A 27,497-nucleotide genomic window follows, 5' to 3' on the forward strand; every position below is an offset into this window, starting at 1 on the left:
CCTTTCATCTTTCAAAAATGACTTCATGGCGCCAGAACAACCCCCTCCCCTGACTGAGAAGGAGACTGGAAAGAAATTCAAACTTCTTCCCCCAATTTAAGGAAACTTTAGATGCTTAACCTCAATGATCTTATTTTACAAGTTTTCTAACTGATTTAACTTAGTCTAAATGACTGTGGTTAATTGTTTTGATTGAATTTCTTCTTTTTCATTATTTTATCTTGACATGTGATTTAATTCTTTGAACTGATCACACACGTGAAGTAATCATAAAACACTGCATTAAATAATCTTGATTATGTTTTCTAAGCTCCAGACCTCTCTGAAGCCACTAATGTGAATGAATAAAATGTGAGTTTTCCTTTTTAGGATTTATTGCCCGATGAGGACGAGTCATGATAATTAATTAATCCACCTTTAATAAAAATACATGTAGCCAATCTTGTCATGTGTGAAAGTAATACTATAAGTTAATGCTTTTCTTCCCAGCAAACGAGGAGTCTGCATAACTCTTAAGAATGTGATTTGATGTGTATTGGAGTCAAACAAAGTAAAGAACTTTGAGTATCATGTTCACATTAATGAGATGCAGAGGGAAGGAACTAGAGCTGACCTGATTGGATAAGGTTTGTCAGCCTCTGATAGAAGAAACTCATGATTGGCTGGAAGTTCGAAAGGCGGGTCTGTTTAAATTAGACTGGCAACCTGACTTCCTCAGTGTCTTTTTAGTCTTCTTTGTGCTTTTTGTCTTCTTTTAGCTTTCTGTCTTCTTTTCCTCATCATCACGCTGCTCTGGAACTCCGCTGAACGGACCCAGAAGCCCAGAGTAGCTGCATAGACCTACTCTTCCTGACGCTCCAGGGATCCAATCCCCGGGCCGAATAGGGAACCATCCACCCGCTTCAACCCACACTCCGGACATCCAGCGTCCAAGTAGGATCTGATAGCGCTCTGACATTTGTGATGTCCCAAACCAGTACATCAAATTCTAACTAAATAATTAAATTTGAATTCTTATCCAAATTTAGAATTATTGAACACGTTCTTATCAAAGATTTAATCATCCCGATTGATTTGCTTAATTCCAACCAGTTTCTTCCTGCTCCATCTCATTTAATTAATTTCAGCGTTCCTTATTAATGTCAGAATTGAAAACCCATGCAGACATATGCATTAAACCAGTCCATTAATAACCTCTTTTTAACTGTTTGGTTTCTTCTACTGTGTTGTTTATCATCATTGTCAATAAATATGTAATCAATTCATCCGTTCCTGTCATAATTTCTGAATGCACAATTTCTGGTTCGCTCGTACTTAGGATTTACTCCTTTAAATTGAGACTGTTTATTGAATTGAGAGTATTTCAGGTGTCTCATCCGCCTGAATCTTAAGTTAATTAAAAGTGATGAGTGGTGCTCCGAGGTCCATCCATCCATCCATCTTCTGCCGCTTATCCGGGGTCGGGTCGCAGGGGCAGCAGCCTAAGCAGGGAAGCCCAGATTTCCCTCTCCCCAGCCACATTTGCCAACTCTGCGGGGGATCCCGAGGCGTTCCCAGGCCAGCCGAGAGATATAATCCCTCCAGCGTGTCCTGGGTCTTCCCCGGGGTCTCCTCCCAGAGGGACGTGCCTGGAACACCTCACCAAGGAGGTCCAGGAGGCATCCTGACCAGATGCCCGAGCCACCTCAACTGGTTCCTCTTGATGCGGAGGAGCAGCGGCTCTACTCTGATCTCCTCCCGGATGACCGAGCTCCTCACCCTATCTCTAAGGGAGAGCCCGGCCACCCTACGGAGGAAACCCATTTTAGCCGCCTGTATACGAGATCTCGTTCTTTCGATCACGACCCACAGCTCATGACCATAGGTGAGGGTAGGAACGTAGATCGACTGGTAAATCGAGAGCTTCGCCTTCTGGCTCAGCTCCTTCTTCACCACGACAGACCGGCGCAGAGCCCGCATTACTGCAGACGCCGCACCGATCCGTCTGTCGATCTCGCGCTCCATCCTTCCCTCACTCGTGAACAAGACCCTGAGATATTTAAACTCCTCCACTTGAGGCAGGACCTGACTCCCGACCCGGAGAGGGCAATCCACCCTATTCCGGCTGAGGACCATGATCTCAGATTTGGAGGTACTGATTCTCATCCCAGCTGCTTCACACTCGGCCGCGAATCGCTCAAGCGAGAGCTAGAGATCACGACCAGACGAAGCCAACAGGACCACGTTATCTGCAAAAAGCAGGGACCCAATCCTGAGGCCACCAAGTCGGATCCCCTCAACACCTCGGCTGTGCCTAGAAATTCTGTCCATATAAGTTATGAACAGAATCGGTGATAAAGGGCAGCCTTGGCGAAGTCCAACCCTCACCGGAAACAAATCCGACTTACTACCGGCAATGCGGACCAAGCTCTGACACCTGTCGTACAGGGACCGGACAGCTCGTACAAGGGGGTCCGGTACCCCATACTCCCGGAGTACCCCCCACAGGAGCCCCCGGGGGACACGGTTGAATGCCTTCTCCAGGTCCACAAAGCACATGTAGACTGGTTGGGCAAACTCCCATGCCCCCTCCAGGACCCCAAAGAGGGTGTAGAGCTGGTCCACTGTTCCGCGACCACGTTCCACGTCCCTAGAGCCAGCTTCTGCAGCCGGGGATCGGTCCGCCAGGGTCCCCGCCCCTTGCTGCCGCCCAGCTCACATTGCACCCAACCCCTACGGCTCCTCCCGCAGATGGTGAGCCCACAGGAGGTGGGACCCATGTAACCCTTTCGGGCTGAGCCCGACCGGGCCCCATGGGCAAAGGCCTGGCCACCAGACGCTCGCTCTCATACCCCACCTCCAGGCCTGGCTCCAGAGGGGGGTCCCAGTAACCTGCATCCGGGCAAGGGAACATTCATGCCCAGGTTGGTCGTCATCGTAGAGGTCGATGAGCCGTGCTTGGTCTGGTCCCTCCCCTAGACACCTGTTTGCCATGGGTGACCCTACCAGGGGCATAAAGCCCCCGACAACATAGCTGCTAGGATCTTCGGGACGCACAAACCCCTCCACCACGGCTCAGGGAGGGGGGTGCTCCGAGGTAATTTATAAATTAAGAATTAGTAGAGGCATATTCCGCTACACATCGGAGGACATTATCGGAGAAGGTGACAAAAAGAAACGGACAGAACAAAAGAAAAGGGTTAAAGAATTGACTTTTACCTGCTGAACAGAGCTCAGAGTAGAAACTGGAAGCAACATGGATGTCAAATTAGTCGTCTTTGGGGGGGAGCCTCACTAAGAAAGTCAGCCAAATTTCAGTAGGGTTTCTTTAAAGAACGTATCCACCACATGGCCAAGTTTTCTTTCAGGCTCCATAAGCATCGCAACGTAGTTGGCAACAGTCTGCGTGACTGTTAACAGCATCACAGCTTCTTGTTTGTTACTTTTATTGGTGTCATACTAGCATCATTGCTCAACACCTGCCCCCTGGTGGATTCTGGTGGAACTAAATCTAAATATGAATCTGCAACCTTTCCAAACATAGACTGAAAAATGCACGAAAAGAAAGATATACAGTTAGTGTAGATCAAAGGTGTCCAAAGTCGGTCCTCAAGGGCTGCGGTCCTGCAAGTTTTCCATGTATCACTCATAGACTATATAAAAGATGGGCGGAGTCTCCATTACGTCACCTGTAGGTTTCTGAAGAGCTGATTTGAAGCTCATTGGGCGGTTCCTACCATCGCCATCTTGGCAGCATCATGCATGTCGTCTCTCCAAGAAAATACAAAAGTGGGCAAAGAGGTGGAGCTGAGAGGGGGGGTTGTGAACGTCATGGTGGATGATTGACATCTAGGGAACCCCGACCTGCCTGTAGCTAAGAGCTATCTGAGCTAACCTGTAGCTAACAGGAGCTAACCAGCTAATGAAGGTAAACTGGCTAAAGCTAAGTCACACTAAAATCTGCTAAAAGTCGTGGTTGTTCTATATTCTGCCTTCTTGAAGCGGGAGATCAGGTATCTGTCAATCAAAAGCACACGCCCATAATTAGCCACATTTTGAGATGAAAATATTCTAAATAGAGGAGTTATAAAAAATTCACTTCCCACAAAAACCGCAGTTGTTCTACATTTTTCTTTCTTGAAGCGGGAGATTGTATACCTGTCAATAAAAAGGACACGCCCCTGAATATGTTAAATTTCGAATTAAATTACTTTTAAATGGAGGAGTTATATAAAAAAAAAATCACTCCCCCCACAATTGTCATGAAGGTACACCTGACCTATTAAAGCGAAAATGGATTTTTGAACCAGGCTGTAAATATGTTTATTTCTGCTGTGAAGATGGTCTTTTTAACATGGGAGTCTATGGGGATTTGCTCTGTTTTGGAGCCCCTAGTGGGTGAAGGGGGAACTGCTGGTTTTGTCACTTCTTCATAGGCTTCACTTTTAACCGCCGGATGTTGCTGCTTGTTATCACTGCTTCAACACACCTGGCTCACATTAAATGGATCCAACAGCTAATGAAGTTCTTCTCAATGACAGATTAAAATGAGTCAGGTGTGTTGGAGCGGGATACATGGAAAAACTGCAGGACCACAGCTGAACACTCCTGGTGTGGAGGATAAATTAGGCTTTAGAAACATGACAAACTTTAATGAACTGCTGTAAAGAAAAATGAACCACAAGTTCTCCACAACCATGTGACTGATTACATCATTCAGAAAACTACTACTTCAACTTATTAACGGTGGTTTTACAAGCTGCTGAATTATGAGGACAAAGCTGTTTTTTACTTGCTACTTCTGTATTTTGTCTGAGTTTTTGTTAATAAATAATGAAAATGTAACATGACACTTATTGTTGCTCATTATATTTTATTTAACTAATAAAAAAGCCTTATTAGGACCAAATAATATTTTCTATTAGATTCTGATAAGAAAAAGCCTTGAAACTGAAAATAATTTTTCTGTGCAGAACTGCTGCACGGTTTCATGAAAGGTGTCATCATGCTGTAATAAGTCAGTACTTGGTGCTACTTCATAGATCACATATTTAATGTTTTATAACTGATTAGCAGAACAGAGTCCAGGAGAGGAAATAAAGGAGTGCAAACTGAAAACTGAAAAGGGGATTTTATTCACTTCAGAGCTGCTTTTTCAAACTTTTATCAGTCAAATCCGACCAGACTGCATCATGTAAGGACTGTTTGGTGCAGCATACTGCTGAATTTCACTGTTCCTAACAGTAACACACATTCATGACAGCACATATTTATTTTAATTTAATTTATGATGTGTGATGCTGTCTGGCTGCCTTCAGCCAAGACGTTTGGACAGCTTGGACAGTTGGAAGATCATCCTGCATGCATGAAATGGAGTGCATGCATGAAAGGATTAAAACATCATCAAGTCATTTTTTAAAGTAGTAAATATTGACAAAAAGCCTCAATATGGAGTAAAACTTAAGGATGTGTGTGTGGAGGCGATGAAGAAGCAAACAGATATGCTGGACTGAAAACATCTGCAGCACTGGCGGCTGCAGCTCAGTAGGTGGCGCCATTTCCTCCGTTTGGTTGCTAAACCAGGATGTTTCTCTCTTTTCTGATCATTTATCACATTTTATTTACAGCATTTAGAATCCGATCACTGATACATTGTGCTGATTGATCATTTTTCATATATTTTTGGACAACCAGAGCCTTAGCTGCTTGTTTGCATTTAGACCAGAACATTTAAGGTTTTTAATCTAATCTTAGTGTGTTTCTGTGCACTCAGCTTTGGATTGATGATCAGGTTTATTGTCAAATGAACAAACGGAAGCAGCAGCAGCAGCAGATCTGAGCTGCAGTCGGTGGACTTTCTCTTCTCGTGACGCTCACAGATAATGAGTCCTCATTACAGAGGAAGCTGTCCTGCCGGCTCAGCGAGCCACAGGGACAATCTGCCTCCAGAAATACACTCCGAACTTCTTCTCCAAGCTCTAATCCTCCACACAAGCTCTGCCTACCTGAACTGACTCAACTCTTCTCCACTGACTTCACAACTCAAATCCCTTCATAAAAAACAGCAGATAAGACATTTTTATTTACATTTGTACAAACACACACGTTCAGAGGAATATTTCTGTTTGTTAACTTCTAGAAATCCTGAAACTACACCTAGAACTGGTTTTATTGATCAAAACAAGCTTTAGATCAACAATATCTCAATTTGAACTGATCAGCTGATCAACTGATGTAAAAGGATTGTTTATGTTGCAGCAGATCTGAAATGAGTGTTTACCGGATCTGCAGCTGTGATTGGGAGGATATATACATCATTCACATCGCAAGAATCGCAGCTTTTCATTGGCTGTGACGTGTGTTGGTACACAGTGAACTACATGTTTATTTATCACGTCCTGCTCGCAGGATGTCTGGTACAAACAGGTTAAGACACTTAACCGATCATAACGAGCTATGATAATTTAATAGAAAGAAAATAAACTTGGATGTTATTTATTAATTATGATAGATTCTCAAGTATATTTCTGTCTTTAGTTTATTATTTAGTGAAAGAAAAATGTCTTGTAACCTGATTTCTTGCAATATTTTCCCCGTTTTCAGCTTTCTCCGAACTTTCTGTAGTTCTTTCAAAAAGTTTTTAACAAACAATGAATAAATATATAAATAAAAGTAATATATAAACTAATAAATAAATAACAGTAATTTCAGTCCTTCTTACTGAAGGATGAACCGGTAAACCCATAACACACAGCAGCAACGGGGACATTTTCATCATTATTTTGCAACTTGTCTCAGAAAAAAATAAGTTTTATTGACAGAAAAACAGATTTTAGCAGCAAGGTGATCAGCTGTTGGCTGAAAAGAGGCAGAAACTGGACAAGTGGAGGATAAACAAATCTGCAGGAGAGGAACCGGATCTGAAAGACGTCCAGGAGACACAGAAACAAACCGGATAAAGAACCCTAAAGAACCAGACCTGCAGCTGATCCGCCAACCGATGAAGCCTCAAAGAAGCTTTATCAATACAGTAAAACGGGCAGAAGGACGTCACAGGACCCAAGAACTGGACTACAAAATCACGAAGAACTGGTCTGACGGGGGGATGGTTCCTACCCAGAACCCGGACCTCGACTGGTCTGACGGGGGGACGGTTCCTACCCAGAACCCGGACCTCGACTGGTCTGAGAGAGAAACAAATCGTTCCAAAACCAGGACCTCGACTGACCTGATGGGAGGATTTGGATCCTGTGCAGACCCCGGACCTTGACCTTACTGAAGCAGTTTGAGATCATCTGGAGAGAAAATGAGACAAAGGAAAAGGTTTGGAAAGTCCTTCAAGGATCCTGGAGAAACCTGAAGATTCATCACAACAATATTCAGTCTTAATTTGCTGTTAGTAATGAATCCTTTTTCCCTCCTGCTGGAAGAAAAATCTGTTGGTTATTTATATAAATATATTGATCCTTCCAGACTGTAAAACATGATGAAACATGAATCCCAGAAAAGCTGCTTCCATTACAGCTTATAAGGTTTTGGTTTGGAAAAGTCTTGATTTAATTACTTTTAATGTGGAGAAAAAACAAAAGTAATTTTTGAACATTTTTCAAGGGAATCCATCTTTATTAACTTTCATCATCTCGATAAAGTCTATTAATAATAATTCTAATGACATTTTAATAATAATAATAATAATAACAATAACAACAACAACAACAATAATAATAATAATAATAATAATAATAATAATAATAATAATAATAATAATAATAATAATAATAAAATTATAATGAATTATAAAATAATATAAATATAAGAATAATAAAACACTGTTAATGCAATAATAATAAAGCCATGGGAAATCAAGCTCTAATTAAAATTATGTAGAATAATTGAAGGTATGTATATTATTTCTCATTTGTAAGCTGGGTTTTCATGTAGCCTGTTATCTCCACTCACTCTAAATTTCTGATTTTATATAATATTTTCTGGTTTTAAATGATTCATAATCAGGAATCTATTTAAGTTGTTCCAGTTTTAGTTGTTTTACGGTTTATCATTTAATCTTCATCCTCCTCCACAGTGTTTCTGTTTCCTGACTTAACGTCACCTACTTAAATTCCTCTATTCAGATTTCTTTAAATACTCTGTCTGATTTAACATCGTTTCACTCCCTAAATGAATCCTGTTCAAGCCAATAGTTTTTGTGTAAATTAAGTAATTTTTGTCTACATAAATCTGAGCAGACTTTTAATCGCCACTTTAACTAAGAAAGGTCTTACCCTTTTTCTCCTCCCATGTAGAAATATATCAAATTAAAAGAAGTAACTTACATAGCAGATTCCTCATGTATGTTATCCGGTTATCTTTGCTGGAGACCCTGAAGTTCCTGTTGGTGAAAGTGGGAAGGGAGGGGGCACAACGTCGCATGATAATTAGCCTTCTGCTGTGATCTGGTTTCTGTCCCAGACTGTCCAGATCGTGACCTCTGACCTCGGTGTCCGGCCAGACAACAATAGCTCCCCGCTGGAGACCAAACAGCCCGTCAATCAGCTTCCTTTTTTATTTGACCCGTCTCCTGCTGAGATCAGCAGCCGCCAAAGGCCTCGAACCGTCACAGAAGAAGAGGAGGAGGAGGAGAGCAGGGGGCGAAACACATGATGAGATGATTAGCAGGATCCAGAAAACAGGAAAATTTAAGTCAGACAGAAATCTGAAAAAGTCTGAAAAAAACATTGAGATGAAGAAAATTATTCTCACGTGTAAAACTCTTATTCTCACCAAACATTTTGCCACATTAATGGTACCGTGTTGGACCCCTTTTTCCCACAAAATCTGGTTTAACTCTTGTCATGAATTCAACAAGAAAAACATTCAGAGATTTTGCTTCATATTGACATGAAGCATCACACAGTTTCTGATGACCCCATGATGAGAATCTCATGTTCCACCACATAACCATGAGACTCTCCCGTTCCACCTCATCATGATGAGAATGTCCCGTTCCACCACATCACCATGAGAATTTCCCGTTCCACCACATCACCATGAGAATCTCCCGTTCAACCACATCACCATGAGAATCTCCCGTTCCACAACATCATGATGAGAATCTCCCGTTCCACCACATCACCATGAGAATCTCCCGTTCCACCTCATCATGATGAGAATCTCCCGTTCCACCTCATCATGATGAGAATCTCCCGTTCCACCTCATCACCATGAGAATCTCCTGTTCCACCTCATCATGATGAGAATCTCTCGTTCCACCTCATCATGATGAGAATCTCCCGTTCCACCACATCATGATGAGAATCTCCCTTTCCACCTCATCACCATGAGAATCTCCCGTTCCTACACATCATGATGAGAATCTCTCGTTCCACCTCATCACCATGAGAATCTCCCGTTCCACCTCATCATGATGAGAATCTCCTGTTCCACCTCATCATGATGAGAATCTCCCGTTCCACCGCATCACCATGAGAATCTCCTGTTCCACCTCATCATGATGAGAATCTCCCGTTCCACCTCATCATGATGAGAATCTCCCGTTCCACCTCATCACCATGAGAATCTCCTGTTCCACCTCATCATGATGAGAATCTCTCGTTCCACCTCATCATGATGAGAATCTCCCGTTCCACCGCATCACCATGAGAATCTCCCGTTCCACCTCATCATGATGAGAATCTCCCGTTCCACCTCATCATGATGAGAATCTCCCGTTCCACCTCATCATGATGAGAATCTCCCGTTCCACCTCATCACCATGAGAATCTCCTGTTCCACCTCATCATGATGAGAATCTCTCGTTCCACCTCATCATGATGAGAATCTCCCGTTCCACCGCATCACCATGAGAATCTCCCGTTCCACCTCATCATGATGAGAATCTCCCGTTCCACCGCATCACCATGAGAATCTCCCGTTCCACCTCATCATGATGAGAATCTCCTGTTCCACCTCATCACCATGAGAATCTCCCGTTCCACCTCATCATGATGAGAATCTCCCGTTCCACCTCATCACCATGAGAATCTCCCGTTCCCCCTCATCATGATGAGACTCTCCCGTTCCACCTCATCATGATGAGAATCTCCCATTCCACCTCATCATGATGAGAATCTCCCGTTCCACCTCATCATGATGAGAATCTCCCGTTCCCCCTCATCATGATGAGACTCTCCCGTTCCACCTCATCATGATGAGAATCTCATGTTCCACCACATCACCATGAGACTCTCCCGTTCCACCTCATCATGATGAGAATGTCCCGTTCCACCACATCACCATGAGAATTTCCCGTTCCACCACATCACCATGAGAATCTCCCGTTCAACCACATCACCATGAGAATCTCCCGTTCCACAACATCATGATGAGAATCTCCCGTTCCACCACATCACCATGAGAATCTCCCGTTCCACCTCATCATGATGAGAATCTCCCGTTCCACCTCATCACCATGAGAATCTCCCGTTCCCCCTCATCATGATGAGACTCTCCCGTTCCACCTCATCATGATGAGAATCTCCCATTCCACCTCATCATGATGAGAATCTCCCGTTCCACCTCATCATGATGAGAATCTCCCGTTCCACCTCATCACCATGAGAATCTCCTGTTCCACCTCATCATGATGAGAATCTCTCGTTCCACCTCATCATGATGAGAATCTCCTGTTCCACCTCATCACCATGAGAATCTCCCGTTCCACCTCATCATGATGAGAATCTCCCGTTCCACCTCATCACCATGAGAATCTCCCGTTCCCCCTCATCATGATGAGACTCTCCCGTTCCACCTCATCATGATGAGAATCTCCCATTCCACCTCATCATGATGAGAATCTCCCGTTCCACCTCATCATGATGAGAATCTCCCGTTCCCCCTCATCATGATGAGACTCTCCCGTTCCACCTCATCATGATGAGAATCTCCCGTTCCACAACATCACCATGAGAATCTCCCGTTCCACCTCATCATGATGAGAATCTCCCGTTCCACCACATCACCATGAGAATTTCCCGTTCCACCACATCACCATGAGAATCTCCCGTTCAACCACATCACCATGAGAATCTCCCGTTCCACCTCATCACCATGAGAATCTCCCGTTCCACCACATCATGATGAGAATCTCCCGTTCCACCACATCACCATGAGAATCTCCCGTTCCACCTCATCATGATGAGAATCTCCCGTTCCACCTCATCATGATGAGAATCTCCCGTTCCCCCTCATCATGATGAGACTCTCCCGTTCCACCTCATCATGATGAGAATCTCCCGTTCCACAACATCACCATGAGAATCTCCCGTTCCACCTCATCATGATGAGAATCTCCCGTTCCACCACATCACCATGAGAATTTCCCGTTCCACCACATCACCATGAGAATCTCCCGTTCAACCACATCACCATGAGAATCTCCCGTTCCACCTCATCACCATGAGAATCTCCCGTTCCACCACATCATGATGAGAATCTCCCGTTCCACCACATCACCATGAGAATCTCCCGTTCCACCTCATCATGATGAGAATCTCCCGTTCCACCTCATCACCATGAGAATCTCCCGTTCCCCCTCATCATGATGAGACTCTCCCGTTCCACCTCATCATGATGAGAATCTCCCATTCCACCTCATCATGATGAGAATCTCCCGTTCCACCTCATCATGATGAGAATCTCCCGTTCCACCTCATCACCATGAGAATCTCCTGTTCCACCTCATCATGATGAGAATCTCTCGTTCCACCTCATCATGATGAGAATCTCCTGTTCCACCTCATTACCATGAGAATCACCCGTTCCACCTCATCATGATGAGAATCTGCCGTTCCACCTCATCACCATGAGAATCTCCCGTTCCACCACATCATGATGAGAATCTCTCGTTTCACCTCATCACCATGAGAATCACCCGTTCCACCTCATCACCATGAGAATCTCCTGTTCCACCTCATCATGATGAGAATCTCCCGTTCCACCTCATCATGATGAGAATCTCTCGTTCCACCTCATCATGATGAGAATCTCCCGTTCCACCTCATCACCATGAGGATCTCCTGTTCCACCTCATCATGATGAGAATCTCCTGTTCCACCTCATCACCATGAGAATCACCCGTTCCACCTCATCATGATGAGAATCTCCCGTTCCTCCACATAATGATGAGAATCTCCCGTTCCACCTCATCACCATGAGAATCTCCCATTCCACCACATCATGATGAGAATCTCCTGTTCCACCTCATCATGATGAGAATCTCTCGTTCCACCTCATCATGATGAGAATCTCTCGTTCCACCACATCACCATGAGAATCTCCCGTTCCACCACATCACGATGAGATTCTCCCGTTCCACCTCATCATGATGAGAATCTCCCGTTCCACCTCATCACCATGAGAATCACCCGTTCCACCTCATCACCATGAGAATCTCCCGTTCCACCACATCATGATGAGAATCTCCCATTCCACAACATCACCATGAGAATCTCCCGTTCCACCACATCATGATGAGAATCTCTCATTTCACCTCATCACCATGAGAATCACCCGTTCCACATCATCACCATGAGAATCTCCTGTTCCACCTCATCATGATGAGAATCTCCCGTTCCACCTCATCATGATGAGAATCTCTCGTTCCACCTCATCATGATGAGAATCTCCGGTTCCACCTCATCACCATGAGAATCACCCGTTCCACCTCATCATGATGAGAATCTCCCGTTCCACCTCATCACCATGAGAATCTCCCGTTCCACCACATCATGATGAGAATGTCCCGTTCCACAACATCACCATGAGAATCTCCCGTTCCACCACATCATGATGAGAATCTCTCATTTCACCTCATCACCATGAGAATCACCCGTTCCACATCATCACCATGAGAATCTCCTGTTCCACCTCATCATGATGAGAATCTCCCGTTCCACCTCATCATGATGAGAATCTCCCGTTCCACCTCATCATGATGAGAATCTCCCGTTCCACCTCATCATGATGAGAATCTCTCGTTCCACCTCATCACCATGACAATCTCCCGTTCCACCTCATCATCATGATGAGAATCTCCCGTTCCACCACATCATGATGAGAATCTCCCGTTCCACCTCATCACCATGAGAATCTCCCATTCCACCTCATCACCGTGAGAATCTCCCGTTCCACCTCATCATGATGAGAATCTCTCGTTCCACCTCATCACCATGAGAATCTCCCGTTCCACCTCATCACCATGAGAATCTCCCTTTCCACCTCATCACCATGAGAATCTCCTGTTCCACCACATCATGATGAGAATCTCCCGTTCCACCTCATCACCATGAGAATCTCCCGTTCCACCTCATCATGATGAGAATCTCTCGTTCCACCTCATCATGATGAGAATCTCCCGTTCCACCTCATCACCATGAGAATCACCCATTCCACCACATCACCATGAGAATCTCCCGTTCCACCACATCATGATGAGAATCTCCCGTTCCACCTCATCACCATGAGAATCACACATTCCACCACATCACCATGAGAATCTCCCGTTCCACCACATCATGATGAGAATCTCCCGTTCCACCTCATCACCATGAGAATCACCCATTCCACCACATCACCATGAGAATCTCCCGTTCCTCCACATCATGATGAGAATCTCCCGTTCCACCTCATCACCATGAGAATCTCCAGTTCCACCTTATCATGATGAGAATCTCCCATTCCACAACATCACCATGAGAATCTCCCGTTCCACCTCATGATGAGAATCTCCAGTTCCACCACATCATGATGAGAATCTCCCATTCCACCTCATCACCATGAGAATCTCCCGTTCCACTTCATCATGATGAGAATCTCTCGTTCCACCTAATCATGATGAGAATCTTCCGTTCCACCACATCATGATGAGAATCTCCCGTTCCACCTCATCATGATGAGAATCTCCCGTTCCACCACATCATGATGAGAAACTCCCGTTCCACCTCATCACCATGAGAATCTCCCGTTCCACCTCATGATGATGAGAATCTCCCGTTCCACCTCATCACCATGAGAATCTCCCGTTCCACCTCATGATGAGAATCTCCAGTTCCACCACATCATGATGAGAATCTCCCATTCCACCTCATCACCATGAGAATCTCCCGTTCCACTTCATCATGGTGAGAATCTCTCGTTCCACCTCATCATGATGAGAATCTTCCGTTCCACCACATCATGATGAGAATCTCCCGTTCCACCTCATCATGATGAGAATCTCCCGTTCCACCTCATCACCATGAGAATCTCCGTTCCACCTCATCACCATGAGAATCTCCCGTTCCACCTCATCATGATGAGAATCTCCCGTTCCATCTCATCACCATGAGAATCTCCCGTCCCACCACATCATGATGAGAATCTCTCGTTGGTGAACGTCTACGTTAGCTGTTTACCTTTGTGTCGGGTCTCAGTGCTCGGACCTTTCTAAGGTTATGTTACTCAGTTTAACTAGTTACATAAAAGTAACCATCTAGCTAACATACACTATTCACAAAAAGTTAGGGATATTCAGCTTTTGGGTGAAATTTCACAACAAGCCTAAAATTCATTCAAACCTGTACAGGTGAACTTAATGTGATCTTCTCTAAGCTTTTAAATGCACATGTCCAACTGTTAAATGTTTCAATAAATTTTGCACAAGTTCCTGTTCTCTAACAAGGAGCTTAACGGCAAAATCACGGCAGGTGTGTGATCCTTGAATTGACCAATAAATGTCCTGGTTCAATTAGAGCTGGTGTTTAAACAGTTGTCCTCATCATGCTGTTCACATTTTGACATCATGAGACCAAGACGACACCTAACAATGGAACAACAGTCCCTTGCCATTGCGATGCTTCAAACAGGACGTTCTCAGACAGAAGTGGCCACTGAGCTTGGAGTGTCACAGAGTGTCATCAGCAGGTTGCAACAGAGATATGGAGAGACTGGAAGAGTCACAGAAAGGCCTAGAAGTGGACGTCCTTTGGCCACATCCCGTGCTGATGACCGCTACATTGTGAACACTGCCCTGAGAAACCGGATGATGAATGCCACTCAACTCCAGGCACGTTTAAGAGAGGTGAGAGGCACCCAAGTGTCACGTCAGACCATTCCAAACTGTTTCCATCAGCGTGGTCTGCGTGCTAGACGACCTGCACAGGTACCTGACCACACCACCAGGCACAGGCATCATCGTCTTGCATGGGCCAGGGAGCATTTACGCTGGACGAGGAACCAGTGGGCCTCAGTGCTGTTCTCTGATGAAAGTCGATTCACACTGAGCAGAAATGATGGCCGGCAACGATGTTGGAGACGTCAGGGAGAGCGCTATGCATCAGCCACTGTTGTCACCAGGCCAGCTTTTGGTGGTGGCGGTGTTACAGTGTGGGCAGGGGTGTCCACTTGGTACAGAACTGCCCTACACTTTGTGAATGGTACAGTGACAAGCCCATACTACCTGAATAACATCATTAATCCAGTGATTGTGCCCCTACATGAACAGCACAGGCCTAATTTCATCTTCATGGACGACAATGCTCCTGCTCATCGAGGCCGCATCATCAGGGAACGGCTGTTGGAGACTGGTGTACCTCAAATGGAACGGCCTGCACTCTCTCCAGACCTGAATCCCATTGAAAACCTGTGGGATCAGCTGAGCCGTCGTGTAGAGGCTCGAGACCCTGCACCCCAGAACCTCAATGACCTGAGGGCTGCCCTTCAAGAAGAGTGGGATGCCATGCCTCAGCAGGCAATAAGTTGCCTTGTGAACAGCATGAGACGTCGTTGTCAAGCTGTAATTGATGCTCAAGGGCACATGACCAGATATTGAGACGTTCACATTTTTTGTTGTGGTGTAACTACCATTGTTGTTACCTTTTGTGTTGAATGAATTTTTTGAGATGAGGAAATCAGTAGTGCATCCTTCTACTTAAATGTCTTACTTTTATGATATTATATCACTGTAGCATGAACATATTGTATTTTCCATAAATTTCACCTGAAAGCCAAATATCCCTAACTTTTTGTGAGTAGTGTATAACATTAGCCACATAACAAGCAATTCAAGCTAATTTTGTTTTCATCTTTCATTCAGGTTTTTGTGAATGAAAAAGCCACCTTTGAATTTCCCAGACGTTCCTTTATTATCCTTACTTTTGCCTCCATCTGAAGGATGTCGTGCTGCTTCTGCTCCAAAACAAGTTACTAATATGGACTGGTGAACAAGTTTCCCTATCATGATATTTCCTAACACTCCATTACCTAAAAATATCTTGTTAGACGTAGAAAATGTAACAAAGGCTTGGGGCTTTTATTAATTTTTACAAGTGCTTACTTCAATCCCTCATATGAAAGCCCAGATGAAGATTATCCCTCAACTTTTCCCTCTTGGAAGAGCTGAAATATCTTATTCTGCAGTTTTTCAGGGTCTTTTGTGGTTCTCTGAATCTCGATTTCTAGAAGAATCACTGATGATTTTTGAGCTGTGTATGTATTTCTGTGCTGTTTTTTAGATATAATTTCTGCAAAATTTAACAGTAAATGGTCTTTTTATAGCACAGAAAGCTGAGAGGAGGTAGTGCAATAACTTCCTGTTGTTGTACGCGGTTGCCTGGCAACAGCTGAGTTTCTTAATGCCTTATTTTGGTTTCAAACTCATGAAGCAAAGCAGATATTAAGTGTTAAATGGTGAGATTTAAGGGGGGGTTAGTTGGTGTCTTTTGTTAGCATCAGTGTTTATCCTGGAAACCAAGAAGAAATTTGATCAGAAACTAAAAACTTGCGTCTGGTTTCTTCTTAAACCCACTAAACCAACATCAATCTAAATGCCTCTGGAAAGTTGCTCCAACATTTCCATCTCAGGCTTCCAGCTTCAGATGGGAAGCAGATGTCCAAAAACATATGAATTTATGTAAATTACACAGCTAAAGTTCACACAGACAAAAATATTAAAGTCTTTCATTCCCCCCCATTAGCCTCCTCACTGGGACTTTCCTCCAGTCCAAGTTTCCAGACCGGTGGTTGACTGGTCTAGACTTAAGTGTGTGTTTACATTTTAACGTAAACAATCTTCAGGCAAACACTAAATTATAAAGCTGTCTCAGTCCAAAGTCTCGCGAGATTTCATCAGAGTGGAAACGTGAAACTGCAGTACTGAGAGTGGACAGCAGGGGGAGCCAAAGGTTTAAGAAAAGACCTGAATTGTCGAGGACGGAGTGAGGAAAAATTCATGTTGAGATTTATATCAATCATAGAGCTCCTACGTTCACAAATTCTAACATAGGAATAAATAAGTAAATAAAAAAGACCAAAAAAGATGGAAAAAGTACTTGTCATCTTTCTGAATGCATCTTGTAATTCCTTCTCCTTCTGCGATTTAGTTACACGATAATGGAGCAACCAAAATGTCATTTTAAGTATTTATTTTGGAGCATTTGTTACATTTATCCAAGAGCTGGTAGAAAATCTTATTTTATTTTCATCCAACAAGTTAATACAAGTTCAGTATTAACTTGTCTCATCAGTGTGTTGAAAACAGAACACTTCTGTTTAAGAAAAGACAAAATGTTGAGAATCAAATCCTAAAAATCATGACACCAAAGACAGAAATCTTCATGTTTAACATCAGTAAAAGAATCAGAGATGTTGGAACCATCACAGCTGTAAACTACGTATCCTGGATGAAAAAGGTTTTCCAGCGTGATGAGTAAACAAAACCTTCACACTGGCAGAGGTGAAGATGTGATTATCGGTTCGTCATCTGGGAGAATCAACACAGCAGCTGTTGGAGGGATGTTATCAGAGAAGTCGTGACTGATTCAGGTCACGACTGCGCTGATGAAGCTGTGCTCGAGAAGAAATTACAAATGCAGACTGGATGTTGGGCTACTGGTTGCGTCTCATTGCAGCGAAACAAGCAAAAATCTGAAGTCTGAAGCTTTCTCTATGCCAACACGCCATTCTCCGAGAACATTCTGGATGATGCTTCTAATCTAAAAGCTAAAACGTGAACTCATCTAACGATGTTTCTCCAAAACGGACCCACATCTTTCCGGTCTAATCCAGTTTCAGGGTACAGTTCCAGATGTTGTGGACGATGAGTGAAAATGTGTCTCCCAAGGTCTTTTGCAGTTTCGGTGGCTTGATTGATCAAGGCGTCATGAGGGTTCCTCTTGTCCTTTGGTCTTTATACAGAGATTTCTTCAGAATCCCTGAATCCTAAAGTGCTCCGCTCTACATTTACTAAAACACCAAAGTTCACATTTATTTGACCTTAAAGTCGATTCTCTGATGAGAGTTTGGCATGAAATCCATCTAGTGGATGTTTCATTAGGTAGGTGTTTTTTATACCCAATGTTGGCACCCTCACCAGTTTCTATGATTATTCTTTCAGAATAGTTATTACGCATCTTAATTTTTTTTTTGTCTCATACCTTTGAGCTTTGTATCATTATCATTTTTTCATTCACCCAATATATTCATCTGGTCAAAGAAGACACCAAAAAGTTTAATAATTTTACATAAAGTTAATTTAATCTGTTATTTTGTTGCTTTTTAGAAAATCAAATTTTTCTGGAAATGAGATTTGAATAAAACAAGGAGCATAAAACAGATAACATTTCAATAATTAAAAAAAAGGGGCCTAAAAGCTTTTACCATCAGAAAAATCATCCATTATTCTGTTGATTTAGTAAATTACAAGCAAACTTTCTCATAACAGGCAAACTCTGGTCTTTAAGGGCCAAAGTCCTGCGGGTTTTAGATGTTTCCTGCTTCAACACACCTGATTGTGCAGAACATGACAAGCACCAGTTGAATCAAGCATACTGAAATGGGGAAACATCTCAATTCTGCAGGAAAAGCGCCCTCATAAGAGAAAAACTTTAACTATTAATCACTTAAACGCTCAAATATTCAGTTAAATATCAGAAAATCAGCAAACTCTGATAATCAGACCAACCTCTATGCATGCAGAACAAGCTTCCCCAATTAATCCCCTGAAATGAAGACGAGGAAAATGACCATTTTCACCTTTTTTTAATGAACCCTGATTATTGTTTAATTACAAATGAAGATGAACAGAAGTAGAAGGAAACAGAAGCATGATAAAAACTCGGTCTCTCTGGAGTGAAAACTCACCGCTGAGGTGGACGAGAAAGGAGACGACCAGAGACAGGGACAGGTGGGGAGAAACGCATGTCAAATAATGCAAGTGTTCTTCTTTTTCTTACAGAATCTTCCATAATGGAAAAAATATATACACAAACTTAAAAAAAAAAAAAATGAAAACAACACTTTTATTCCCCCGCTGTATATCATGTGAGTACTATGCGACCCGCCTCTTGTCCAAAGAAACGATTACAAAATAGAAAAAGAAAAGAAAAAACAAAAGAGAGAGAACGCACTGAAGCGACGAGTTCACGTGAAAGAGTGCAAACTGGTACAAGAACTCGTAGAAAACTAGGAATTCATGGAGAAGAGGCCGGGCCTTGGCAAGAGGTTCAACGTAATAATAAAAAAAACTCATGTTAATAATAATATAATTACAAGAGTAACAGTAATACGTCTGGGAGAAAAAAAAGAAAAGAAAAGAGGGAACGGCACCGATGAAATCAGCCTGGAAACATTTTTTTTTAAATGTTTCCTCTGAAGCTGCAACAGGTAAGGCAGCACAGGTTTAACATCTTCCTCCAGCAGACACGTCGACGGCTTCATCTGCCCGAAAAAACACCGTGAAAATCCAATACTCTGTCTGCGAGGAGCCAATCGGGACAGACTTCCTGTCTGGTGAGGAAGAATGAAGCTGGTTGCACAAACTGGACGAGATAAATGTGGCTTAAAAAGGCCGAGGCCGTCGGCGGGGTGTGTAGAAGGCCTAACACACTCTGACTGGAATCAGGTGACGGGAAGTCCTGGTGATGTCGCTTCCTCGCTGTGTGTCAAGTTTCTTTAGTTCAGCACCTACTCCAGAGGTGGAGGCGGCAACTGATGTCGCATTTCCCTTCGTTGTAGCCGCAGAAAAGCCTCGCTTTAACCAGGACAGCGTGTACGTGTGTGTGTGTGTGTGTGTGTGTGTGTGTGTTAAGCCTGAACCCTGCACACACATTAACAACACGCTGTTCACGCTCAAACCAAAGTCCAACCTTTTCAGAGCCGCTGGCCGGCTGCAACCTCCACATCTGGGTTAAAAGGCTGCTGCAAACAACTGAGGAGTTTAGATTTGAGGTGGGCGGCGTTCCCGAAGCGGGTCCGAGTGATTTAGCTCCACCCGGCCCAGCTGCCTTTCCCCGGACGTTAAAACAAACACGCCAGAGAAGAAGGTAAATTCGCTGGTTAATCCTCCGTCACCTGAACGCACCAGAGCGTCTCTTCTATCTTACATTATAAATATAAACTCTGACGCCGTCGTTGTCGCAGCTCGACGGTCCAGAGAAGGCAAGAGTGAGAAGGCAGAGGCTGAATTATACTGCTGATAATATGCCCATTAGAATATATACACATCTTTACCAATAAAAATAGGTTTTTCCTTATTCGTATCAAATGACCATATTGAAATATAAGATTTGAATTTAATATATATTTGAATAAAATATATATGTGTAGATCTGATACTCTGTGTCTCTTACAAAAGCAGAAGGCAATATGTGTGTGTGTGTGTGTGTGTATTAATACATTTTGCTGGGGGTACTTGATAAAAAGGCACAATCTTCTTTAGAGATGTTCAATAAAACGGGCACATTTTTTTTTTCAAATTCATCAATAAAATGTCATAAAAAGTTTTTTTCAGTGACAGTGAAGCTTTTGCCTGAGTTAGGATCATTTCCCGTAGTCTCCTAAACAAATGGGTTGGTTTGATCGTCGCTTCTGAAAACATCACGAGATTTTGTTTTTTTTTCTTTAAAACACAGACGGGCCTCAGATCCCTGCAAATGCCCTGAAATACTGTCCTGGGAGGCGAAACTTGTCCTTTAACAGAAAGAAAAGGGTCTTTTCATGACAAATGAAACAAGGGAATGCAGAGACGGCAGCTGATGATCTTTGTGTTTGAGGGTAAAAACACGACAAATGCCCCCAAAAGCTTTGAAACCCCCCACAAAGATTGTGCTAAGTCACAAAAAAGCCAAAGCGGCCCCCATTTCCTCGAGGCCTGATGCCTCCACGCACTCCCCTCCCCTCACAAATAAGCGTGTGGGTAATTACAGGCTATGCCGGGAGCTGCTTCCTCATCTCTACGACATGCGTGGAGAAAGGGCGGCGTTGAGGGGGGGGGGCACACGGATATTTGCTGGTTCTGCTGTACATGAGAGTCAAGTTCACTTGCTGGTTAGCAAATGTTAAAGAAGAAAATGCCACAAACGGGTCGGGTCATCCATCTTCAGCTCGTCCTCCTCGGTTCTCAAGTCTCTGTAGTGAAGGAGGTGAGGATGAGGAGGAAGCTCCGTCTGGCCTCGTAGTGTCCCACTTGTTTCCCAGAAGAAAATAAAAAATAAAACAGGACTTGTTTTCTTCTTTAAAGTTAAAATAAAAATGAAAATCCCTCTTCAGAGCGAAACATCCTCCACGGTTCCGCGTCTTTGTTTTGTTGAACTGGCTGTAAACATCTACGCGGCGACGATGGCTGCAGACGGAGGCACTTCTATAATCTCTATCAGGGCTGAGAAAAGTCTTCAGTAACGTCAGGACACGTGCGTCCTGGTGAAACAAACGAGTCGGAAACAGCGACAAGGCCTCGTCATCTACGACTGGAATCTCATTATAGACATGATGATGGTAGAACTGGCGCTACGGAGACGAAGAGGCGCGCTGAAATCTCACAAACTGGGCTGAACGTCTTAGTGTTAAAGCGCCAGCAGGGATACGCGCCGCCGGGGCACGAAGGTGTTCGGTAGAGGCCTGGCGTCCACGCTCGGCGTCCACGCTCGGCGTCTGGCTGACGGTACTGACCACGATCAAAGTCCAAGGCGTCCGCCACCAGTGAACATGCAGATATATCATTTGGAGGAAAATATTTTGTTCTGTTGAGTAATTTAAGGAGCTCCTTTAATTATTGCACAAAAAAGTAGATTCCTGCGTATGAAATACCTCCATGTTCACAAAGCGGAAACGCTCCGAGTCCGAGCTCACGCGTGTGTTTTGTGTCTGCGCTCAACAGCCGGTGTTTTCCAGAGACAGCTGTGCCGTTGCGATCTGCAGCTCCGAGCTCGCCCTGCGTTGGGTCGGCGCCGGCGGCAGCATCAGCCCCAGAATGACACCCCCTCCTCTTCCTCCGTTTTCCACCTGGCTCCCTCGTCTTCCCGCCTCCTCCTCCTCTCCCTCAGCTCTCACTTTCTTGTCTTCTGCTTCATCCCTTTCTCCGTCCGCCTCCATCCTCTGGTCTTCGCTCCAGCGGCGTTTGAAGCGAAGCTTGAGCGGGATGCAGCGCGTGCCTCCGGGGCTGATGGGAGCCGCCGCCGCGCCCGGCTCGCTCTTCAGGCTGATCAGAGGGAACACCGGGCCGCTGCTGAGAGGAGGAGTGGCGGGAGTTTTAAAGACCTCTTCATCGTCGTCATCATCGGGGTTGATGTGAGGAGGATGAGGAGCCGAGGGGCTGCCGCTGCTTCCGTTCGCCTGGTGATGGCGGCGAGCTGCCGGGGCGAAGATGCCACTTTCATCATCATCATCGTCGTGATTCAGCTCATCTTCCTCGCTGATGTCGGTTACCTCCACATCTTCTTCTGACATGTCTGAGATGGGCTCCACCTGCAGAAGAACAACATTTTACAGCTTATTTACGATTCTGCTCCGATTTTCTCAAACTTTCAGACTACTACTTAGTTACCTGAGTAACTTTCTAAAAAAAGTACTGCCAGGAGTAGTTTTACTGCGACTTACTTCTTACTTTTACTTGTGAAGAAGAAAAGCTCAATGTTTCTTCATTATTTATCCGATTTGCTTCATTTTTCCAGAGAAATGCAACCGGTTGACCTATCAGATGCAGCCGTGCAGTCACACGACCACACACAAGCGTCAACAAGGACACAAAGACGAGAGCTCAAAGGTTCCTGTGATGGTTAAGCACGTAATTTGGTCCGTTTTCAAGGGGCTTAGCTAACCGTCACCTGACGTAGAAAACTGAGAAATACCGCTGGTAACCATGCGGGGGCAGCGTTGAGCTGGATCGCTGACACACAACCAGAGAAAGGAACAATACCAGAGAAGAAGAAGATGATGCATAAACTGAACACTAAGAGGCAAAAGAAGTCATGAACAACTAAACACTTCATGTTTTTATTCTTCTCCTTCGGGTGTTCATAACTGGTTGTCTAACTGCAGTCAAAACTCAACGCTGCCCACTAGTGGATGAACTGACTTAACCACTATGGTGACACAAGGGACGCATGGAAGTGCGAGAGGTGGTGACATATGGAAACAACTTGAACGAACGTCGTTATTGACGAACGCATTGAACAGCTGCTGCTTCCAGTCTGATGTCATCTGAACTGGGAAGACTAGAACCTCCTTCAGGAAGTCAGGAACAAGACTAACAGAAGCACCAAATGAAGATATTCTGAAAAAACTGTCTCAGTTTTCAGTAAACTTTTAATAATGAGGAGGATTGTTGGAAAAAAAGTGTTAAAAAATGAAAGCTAATTTTAGTCTGCTCTTTTTAACGTAAAAATTCATGTAGAGGTTTGTCAATCCCAGTCAGAATGCAGGTGTGATGTTTTCAGCCTCAGTCGTCAGATCATCTAAAATGATGTAAAATGAATGTTTCAGTAGATACAGCCGCATAAAGTCCAACCAAAACAAGAAAACTGAATTTGCAAAGTGTTTTGTAGAAATAATATTCTCTTAAATCTTGAAAAAAAACAAAACAAAAAAAAAGCAACTAAATTTTAAGCAAGTGGCAACCTCCGGCGGTTGAAAGTGAAGCCTATGTGGAATGAATAAAACTGCAGTTCCCCCTTCATCCACTAGGGGCTGCAAAACAGAGCGAATCCCCATAGACTCTCATGTTAAAAAGACCAACTTCATGGCAGAAATAAACATGTTTACAGCCTGGTTCAAAAATCCATTTTAGGTTTAATAGGTCAGGTTTACCTTCATGACAACTGTGGGGGGGAGTGAATTTTTTTTCTAACTCGCCCGTTTAAAAGTAATTTAATCTTGAAGTTTGGCATATTTAGGGGCGTGTCGTTTTGATTGACAGGTACCCGATCTCCCGCTTCAAGTAAGAAGAACGTAGAACAACCGCGGTTTTTAGCCGGTTAACAACGTGACTTAGCTTTAGCCCGCTTACCTCCGTTAGCTGGTTAGCTCCTGTTATCTCTGGGTTAGCTCGGTTAGCTCTTAGCTACAGAAAGCTCGGAGTTCGCTCGATGTCAATCATCCACCATGACGCTCACAGCTCCCCTCTCAGCTCCACCTCTTTGCCCATATTTGTATTTTCCGGGCGAGACGACACGCATGCCCCTACCGAGATGGTGATGGTAGGAACCGCCCACCGAGCTTCAATTCAGCTCTTCAGAAACCTACGGGTGACGTCACGGAGGCTCCGCCCATCTTTTTAGACACAGTCTATGGTTTTTTTTTTTAAAGTTATTTTTGCGACTAATATTCTGACAAAACCAACTCCAAACATCTTCTTAGCTTTATTGCAGCCATAAAGGATGGTTAGTTGTCTTCTTTTCCAACACACAGAACGTTCTGCTCACCTGTTGATCTTTGGCTGCTGATTGAACGTTACTGTCTATTAAAGCTCTCCGATTGGAGGAAAGTTTGACTTTGATTTTCAGGTTAAAATAAAGGTCTCTTAGTGAAACAGTGGACACAGTGATCCTTTGTGATTATTAACCATATAGCGTCTCTGAATAAACCCTTGTTGGATTGCGAAGCTCCTGGATGGGATAGAAACGCCTGGAAAACTTCGGCACATCACCTCAGCATTAAGTCATTTCTCAGATGACAACGTTTTACTTCTAATCAATTAATTTTACTTTTATTACTCTTTTAGAACCGTTTCTCGTCACCTTGGCTCAGTTCTCACCTTGATCTTCGGAGGCCCTCCTGACAGGGTGGCGCTTGTTATCGGACCAGAACCGGTGAATGAGGTGGACTGGATGGAGGAAGAGGAGGAGGTCGCCAGCGAGCTTCCTGCTTCTCTCTGCTTGCGCCCGAGTGGAGGCGGCTGCAGCTTGAACTTGAAGGGAGACGGGTGCTGGTGGCTTTCGTCTACGCCTCCCGGCTGCTGGCTGAGGGGGTGAGAGAGGGACATGGGGGGGCCGTGGAGGTGATGGGCAGCTAGTTTCTCGGGGGTGGGGCGGTGGGGCTGAGGGATGACGATGTTGGGGTAGTGGAGGAAGGCTCTGGGGCTGAGGTGGTAGTTGTAGACGGACTGGGTGTGAGCCTGCAGGTAGTGCTTCATGTCCTCCGGGTTGAAGGAGAAGTGGGAGGTCATGGGAGAAGGCAGGGAGGGGGAAGGAGTGTAGGGCAGGTGGGGGGTGGGAGTCATGGATAAGGCTGGGGACAGAGTTGGAGCCAGCAGACCTCCAGGGCCAGGCAGGGGGGAGACAGGGAAGGGGGAAAGAGGCTCTGGGTGGACCCTAGGTGCAGATCTCGGGAGCCCAGCTGGGTTTGGACCCCCGCCGTAGACCCTAAATAGAGAATCATGAGCCAGACGGGGGGCGAGCAGACCCCTGAAAGCCCTCTCAGACCCCACGGCTCTCTCCTCAGCCCCCACAGCCTCCTCCAGCTCCGAGTTGGTGGAGGTGCCGTCGCTGCAGTCGCTCACGGAGCCGCGGGCCATGCGGCGCGCTACGCTGCTGAACATCCCCGGGCTGCGCAGCTCCTCGCTGGATGAGAGGACCTCAGACGGCGTGGAGGGGGGGAAACGGAAGTGGGTTCCCCCAGTCGGCACCGGAGGGGCACTCTGAGGGACTCCTCGACCTGTGAGGGAGATAACATTTATTCCTTAGAAATCTGACATGAGAACAGACTTGTTGCAGCAGGTCTGAGGGTCACACGGAGAGAAAAAAACTGCCTCCGTCTCCTTCAACCCCTCCTCTCCTCCTCCTGCCAGGGAGGCTGTGGCATTGCAATAAATTCTTGGCATCCGAACACATGCCAGAATTAAATATTGGAAAAGTGTCTTACTGCCATCACAAACATGGGCTGGGCTCCTGTGTTTTTTCCAGCGCTGCCGAGCGACTCGGTGTGTGTGTGTGTTACTGTGATGACGAGCAGAAGAAAACTGCATGTGTGTGTTTATCTGGCGCAGACGTTGGAGCGTCTGCGCTGGCCTATCGATCCAGATCGACGTGGGCATGTGTGTCTATGTGTAACCATCACATGAAACCATCATATCACAACATGTCAGTGTGTAGGCCACATCACACGCAGGCTATAATTAAAGTTTCGTGCTGCACTTATGTCACCCAGTATCCAACGCTCCATATGGGCTGTGTTTACACTGGGTGGCCAGGACCAGAACGGGAGACAGCGTTAGAGGGAGGAGAGGGATAAACTGGGACGTGGCACACTGATGTCTGACACACACACACACACACACACACACACACACACACACACACACACACACAGAGTAACCAGGCAGACAAATGGTTGGAAACCCCAACACACACACCCTTCTTCTTATATTATCAGGTTAATGTGAACCAGCTGTGAATAAAGTCTTTACCTCCAAACTACATTTAGATTGAGAATAAACGTGATTTTCAGCCTTGTGTTCAACCAACTCCGTCCTAATGAGTGTAAATGTTCACATACTCGCTTGTCTACCAGAGGACTTCACTGGGGGGGGGGTGTCAATAAAGGAGGTTAGCATTAGCAAGTTGGTGAAAAGGTTTTCATAGATAGTGTTAAAGCTTCGTTTCCACTGACAGGCAGCGGTTGGGACGCAATCGTTTTGGGTTTCAAAATAATCCATAATATTTTTTCTGTCATTTTTATTGATCTTTTTCTTGTCTTCTTGAGCAGTAGAACGATGGTCAGGCTACTGCAATGTTTTTTCCAAACTGAAATTAAAAAAATCGACGAGCAAAGAAAGTTTCATACATGTCGCTAATCAAATCGAATCGGCCCACAAAAAATTTCAGTTCTTTCTAGATTTTAGAATGAATTAATTTACTTGGGAAATTAACCCCCTTTGTTGCTTAAGTACAATGATAATGAACCGAAAATCTGTTTGAATCAAGAATCAATTCTGAATCGAATTGTAATCCCAAAAATCTGAATTGAAATGAATCGTGAGTTGTTAGATTCACATTCCTACTGCTCATATCCTTCCTACCAGGTAAGGGTATGTTTGGCTGTGGAAATGGAACAAGATCAGGATTTATCAAACCAAACTGCATCAGAAGTCCCCGTATTGACCCCTATGTCTGGTCTCTGCTGTTAGCTTTCATGTATTTTTTTCTGAATAAGTGCAGTTGTACATGTTGTACATGTCTTTCCTGTCCTCTCAACCCCAACCAGTCGAGGCAGAT

The 27,497-nt window shown here is 44.5% G+C and overlaps 1 protein-coding gene across 1 annotated transcript in view; it reads right to left on the reverse strand.

Moving 5' to 3' along the window:
• Nucleotides 1-19,065: 19,065 nt before the first annotated feature.
• Nucleotides 19,066-27,497, reverse strand: part of erf (Ets2 repressor factor) — a 59,268-nt gene continuing 50,836 nt past the window's right edge. The window contains exons 4-5 of the mRNA XM_079258498.1: nt 25,040-25,938; nt 19,066-22,752 (exon numbers count right to left, since the gene is read on the reverse strand). Coding sequence (XP_079114624.1) covers nt 22,159-22,752; nt 25,040-25,938 — 1,493 coding nt within the window. The 3' untranslated portion in view covers nt 19,066-22,158. The remainder of the gene's footprint in view (nt 22,753-25,039; nt 25,939-27,497) is intronic.

This window comes from Telmatherina bonti (genome assembly GCF_933228915.1).
Source record: "Telmatherina bonti genome assembly, chromosome: 19".
In the NCBI taxonomy this organism is placed as follows: Eukaryota; Metazoa; Chordata; class Actinopteri; order Atheriniformes; family Telmatherinidae; genus Telmatherina; species Telmatherina bonti.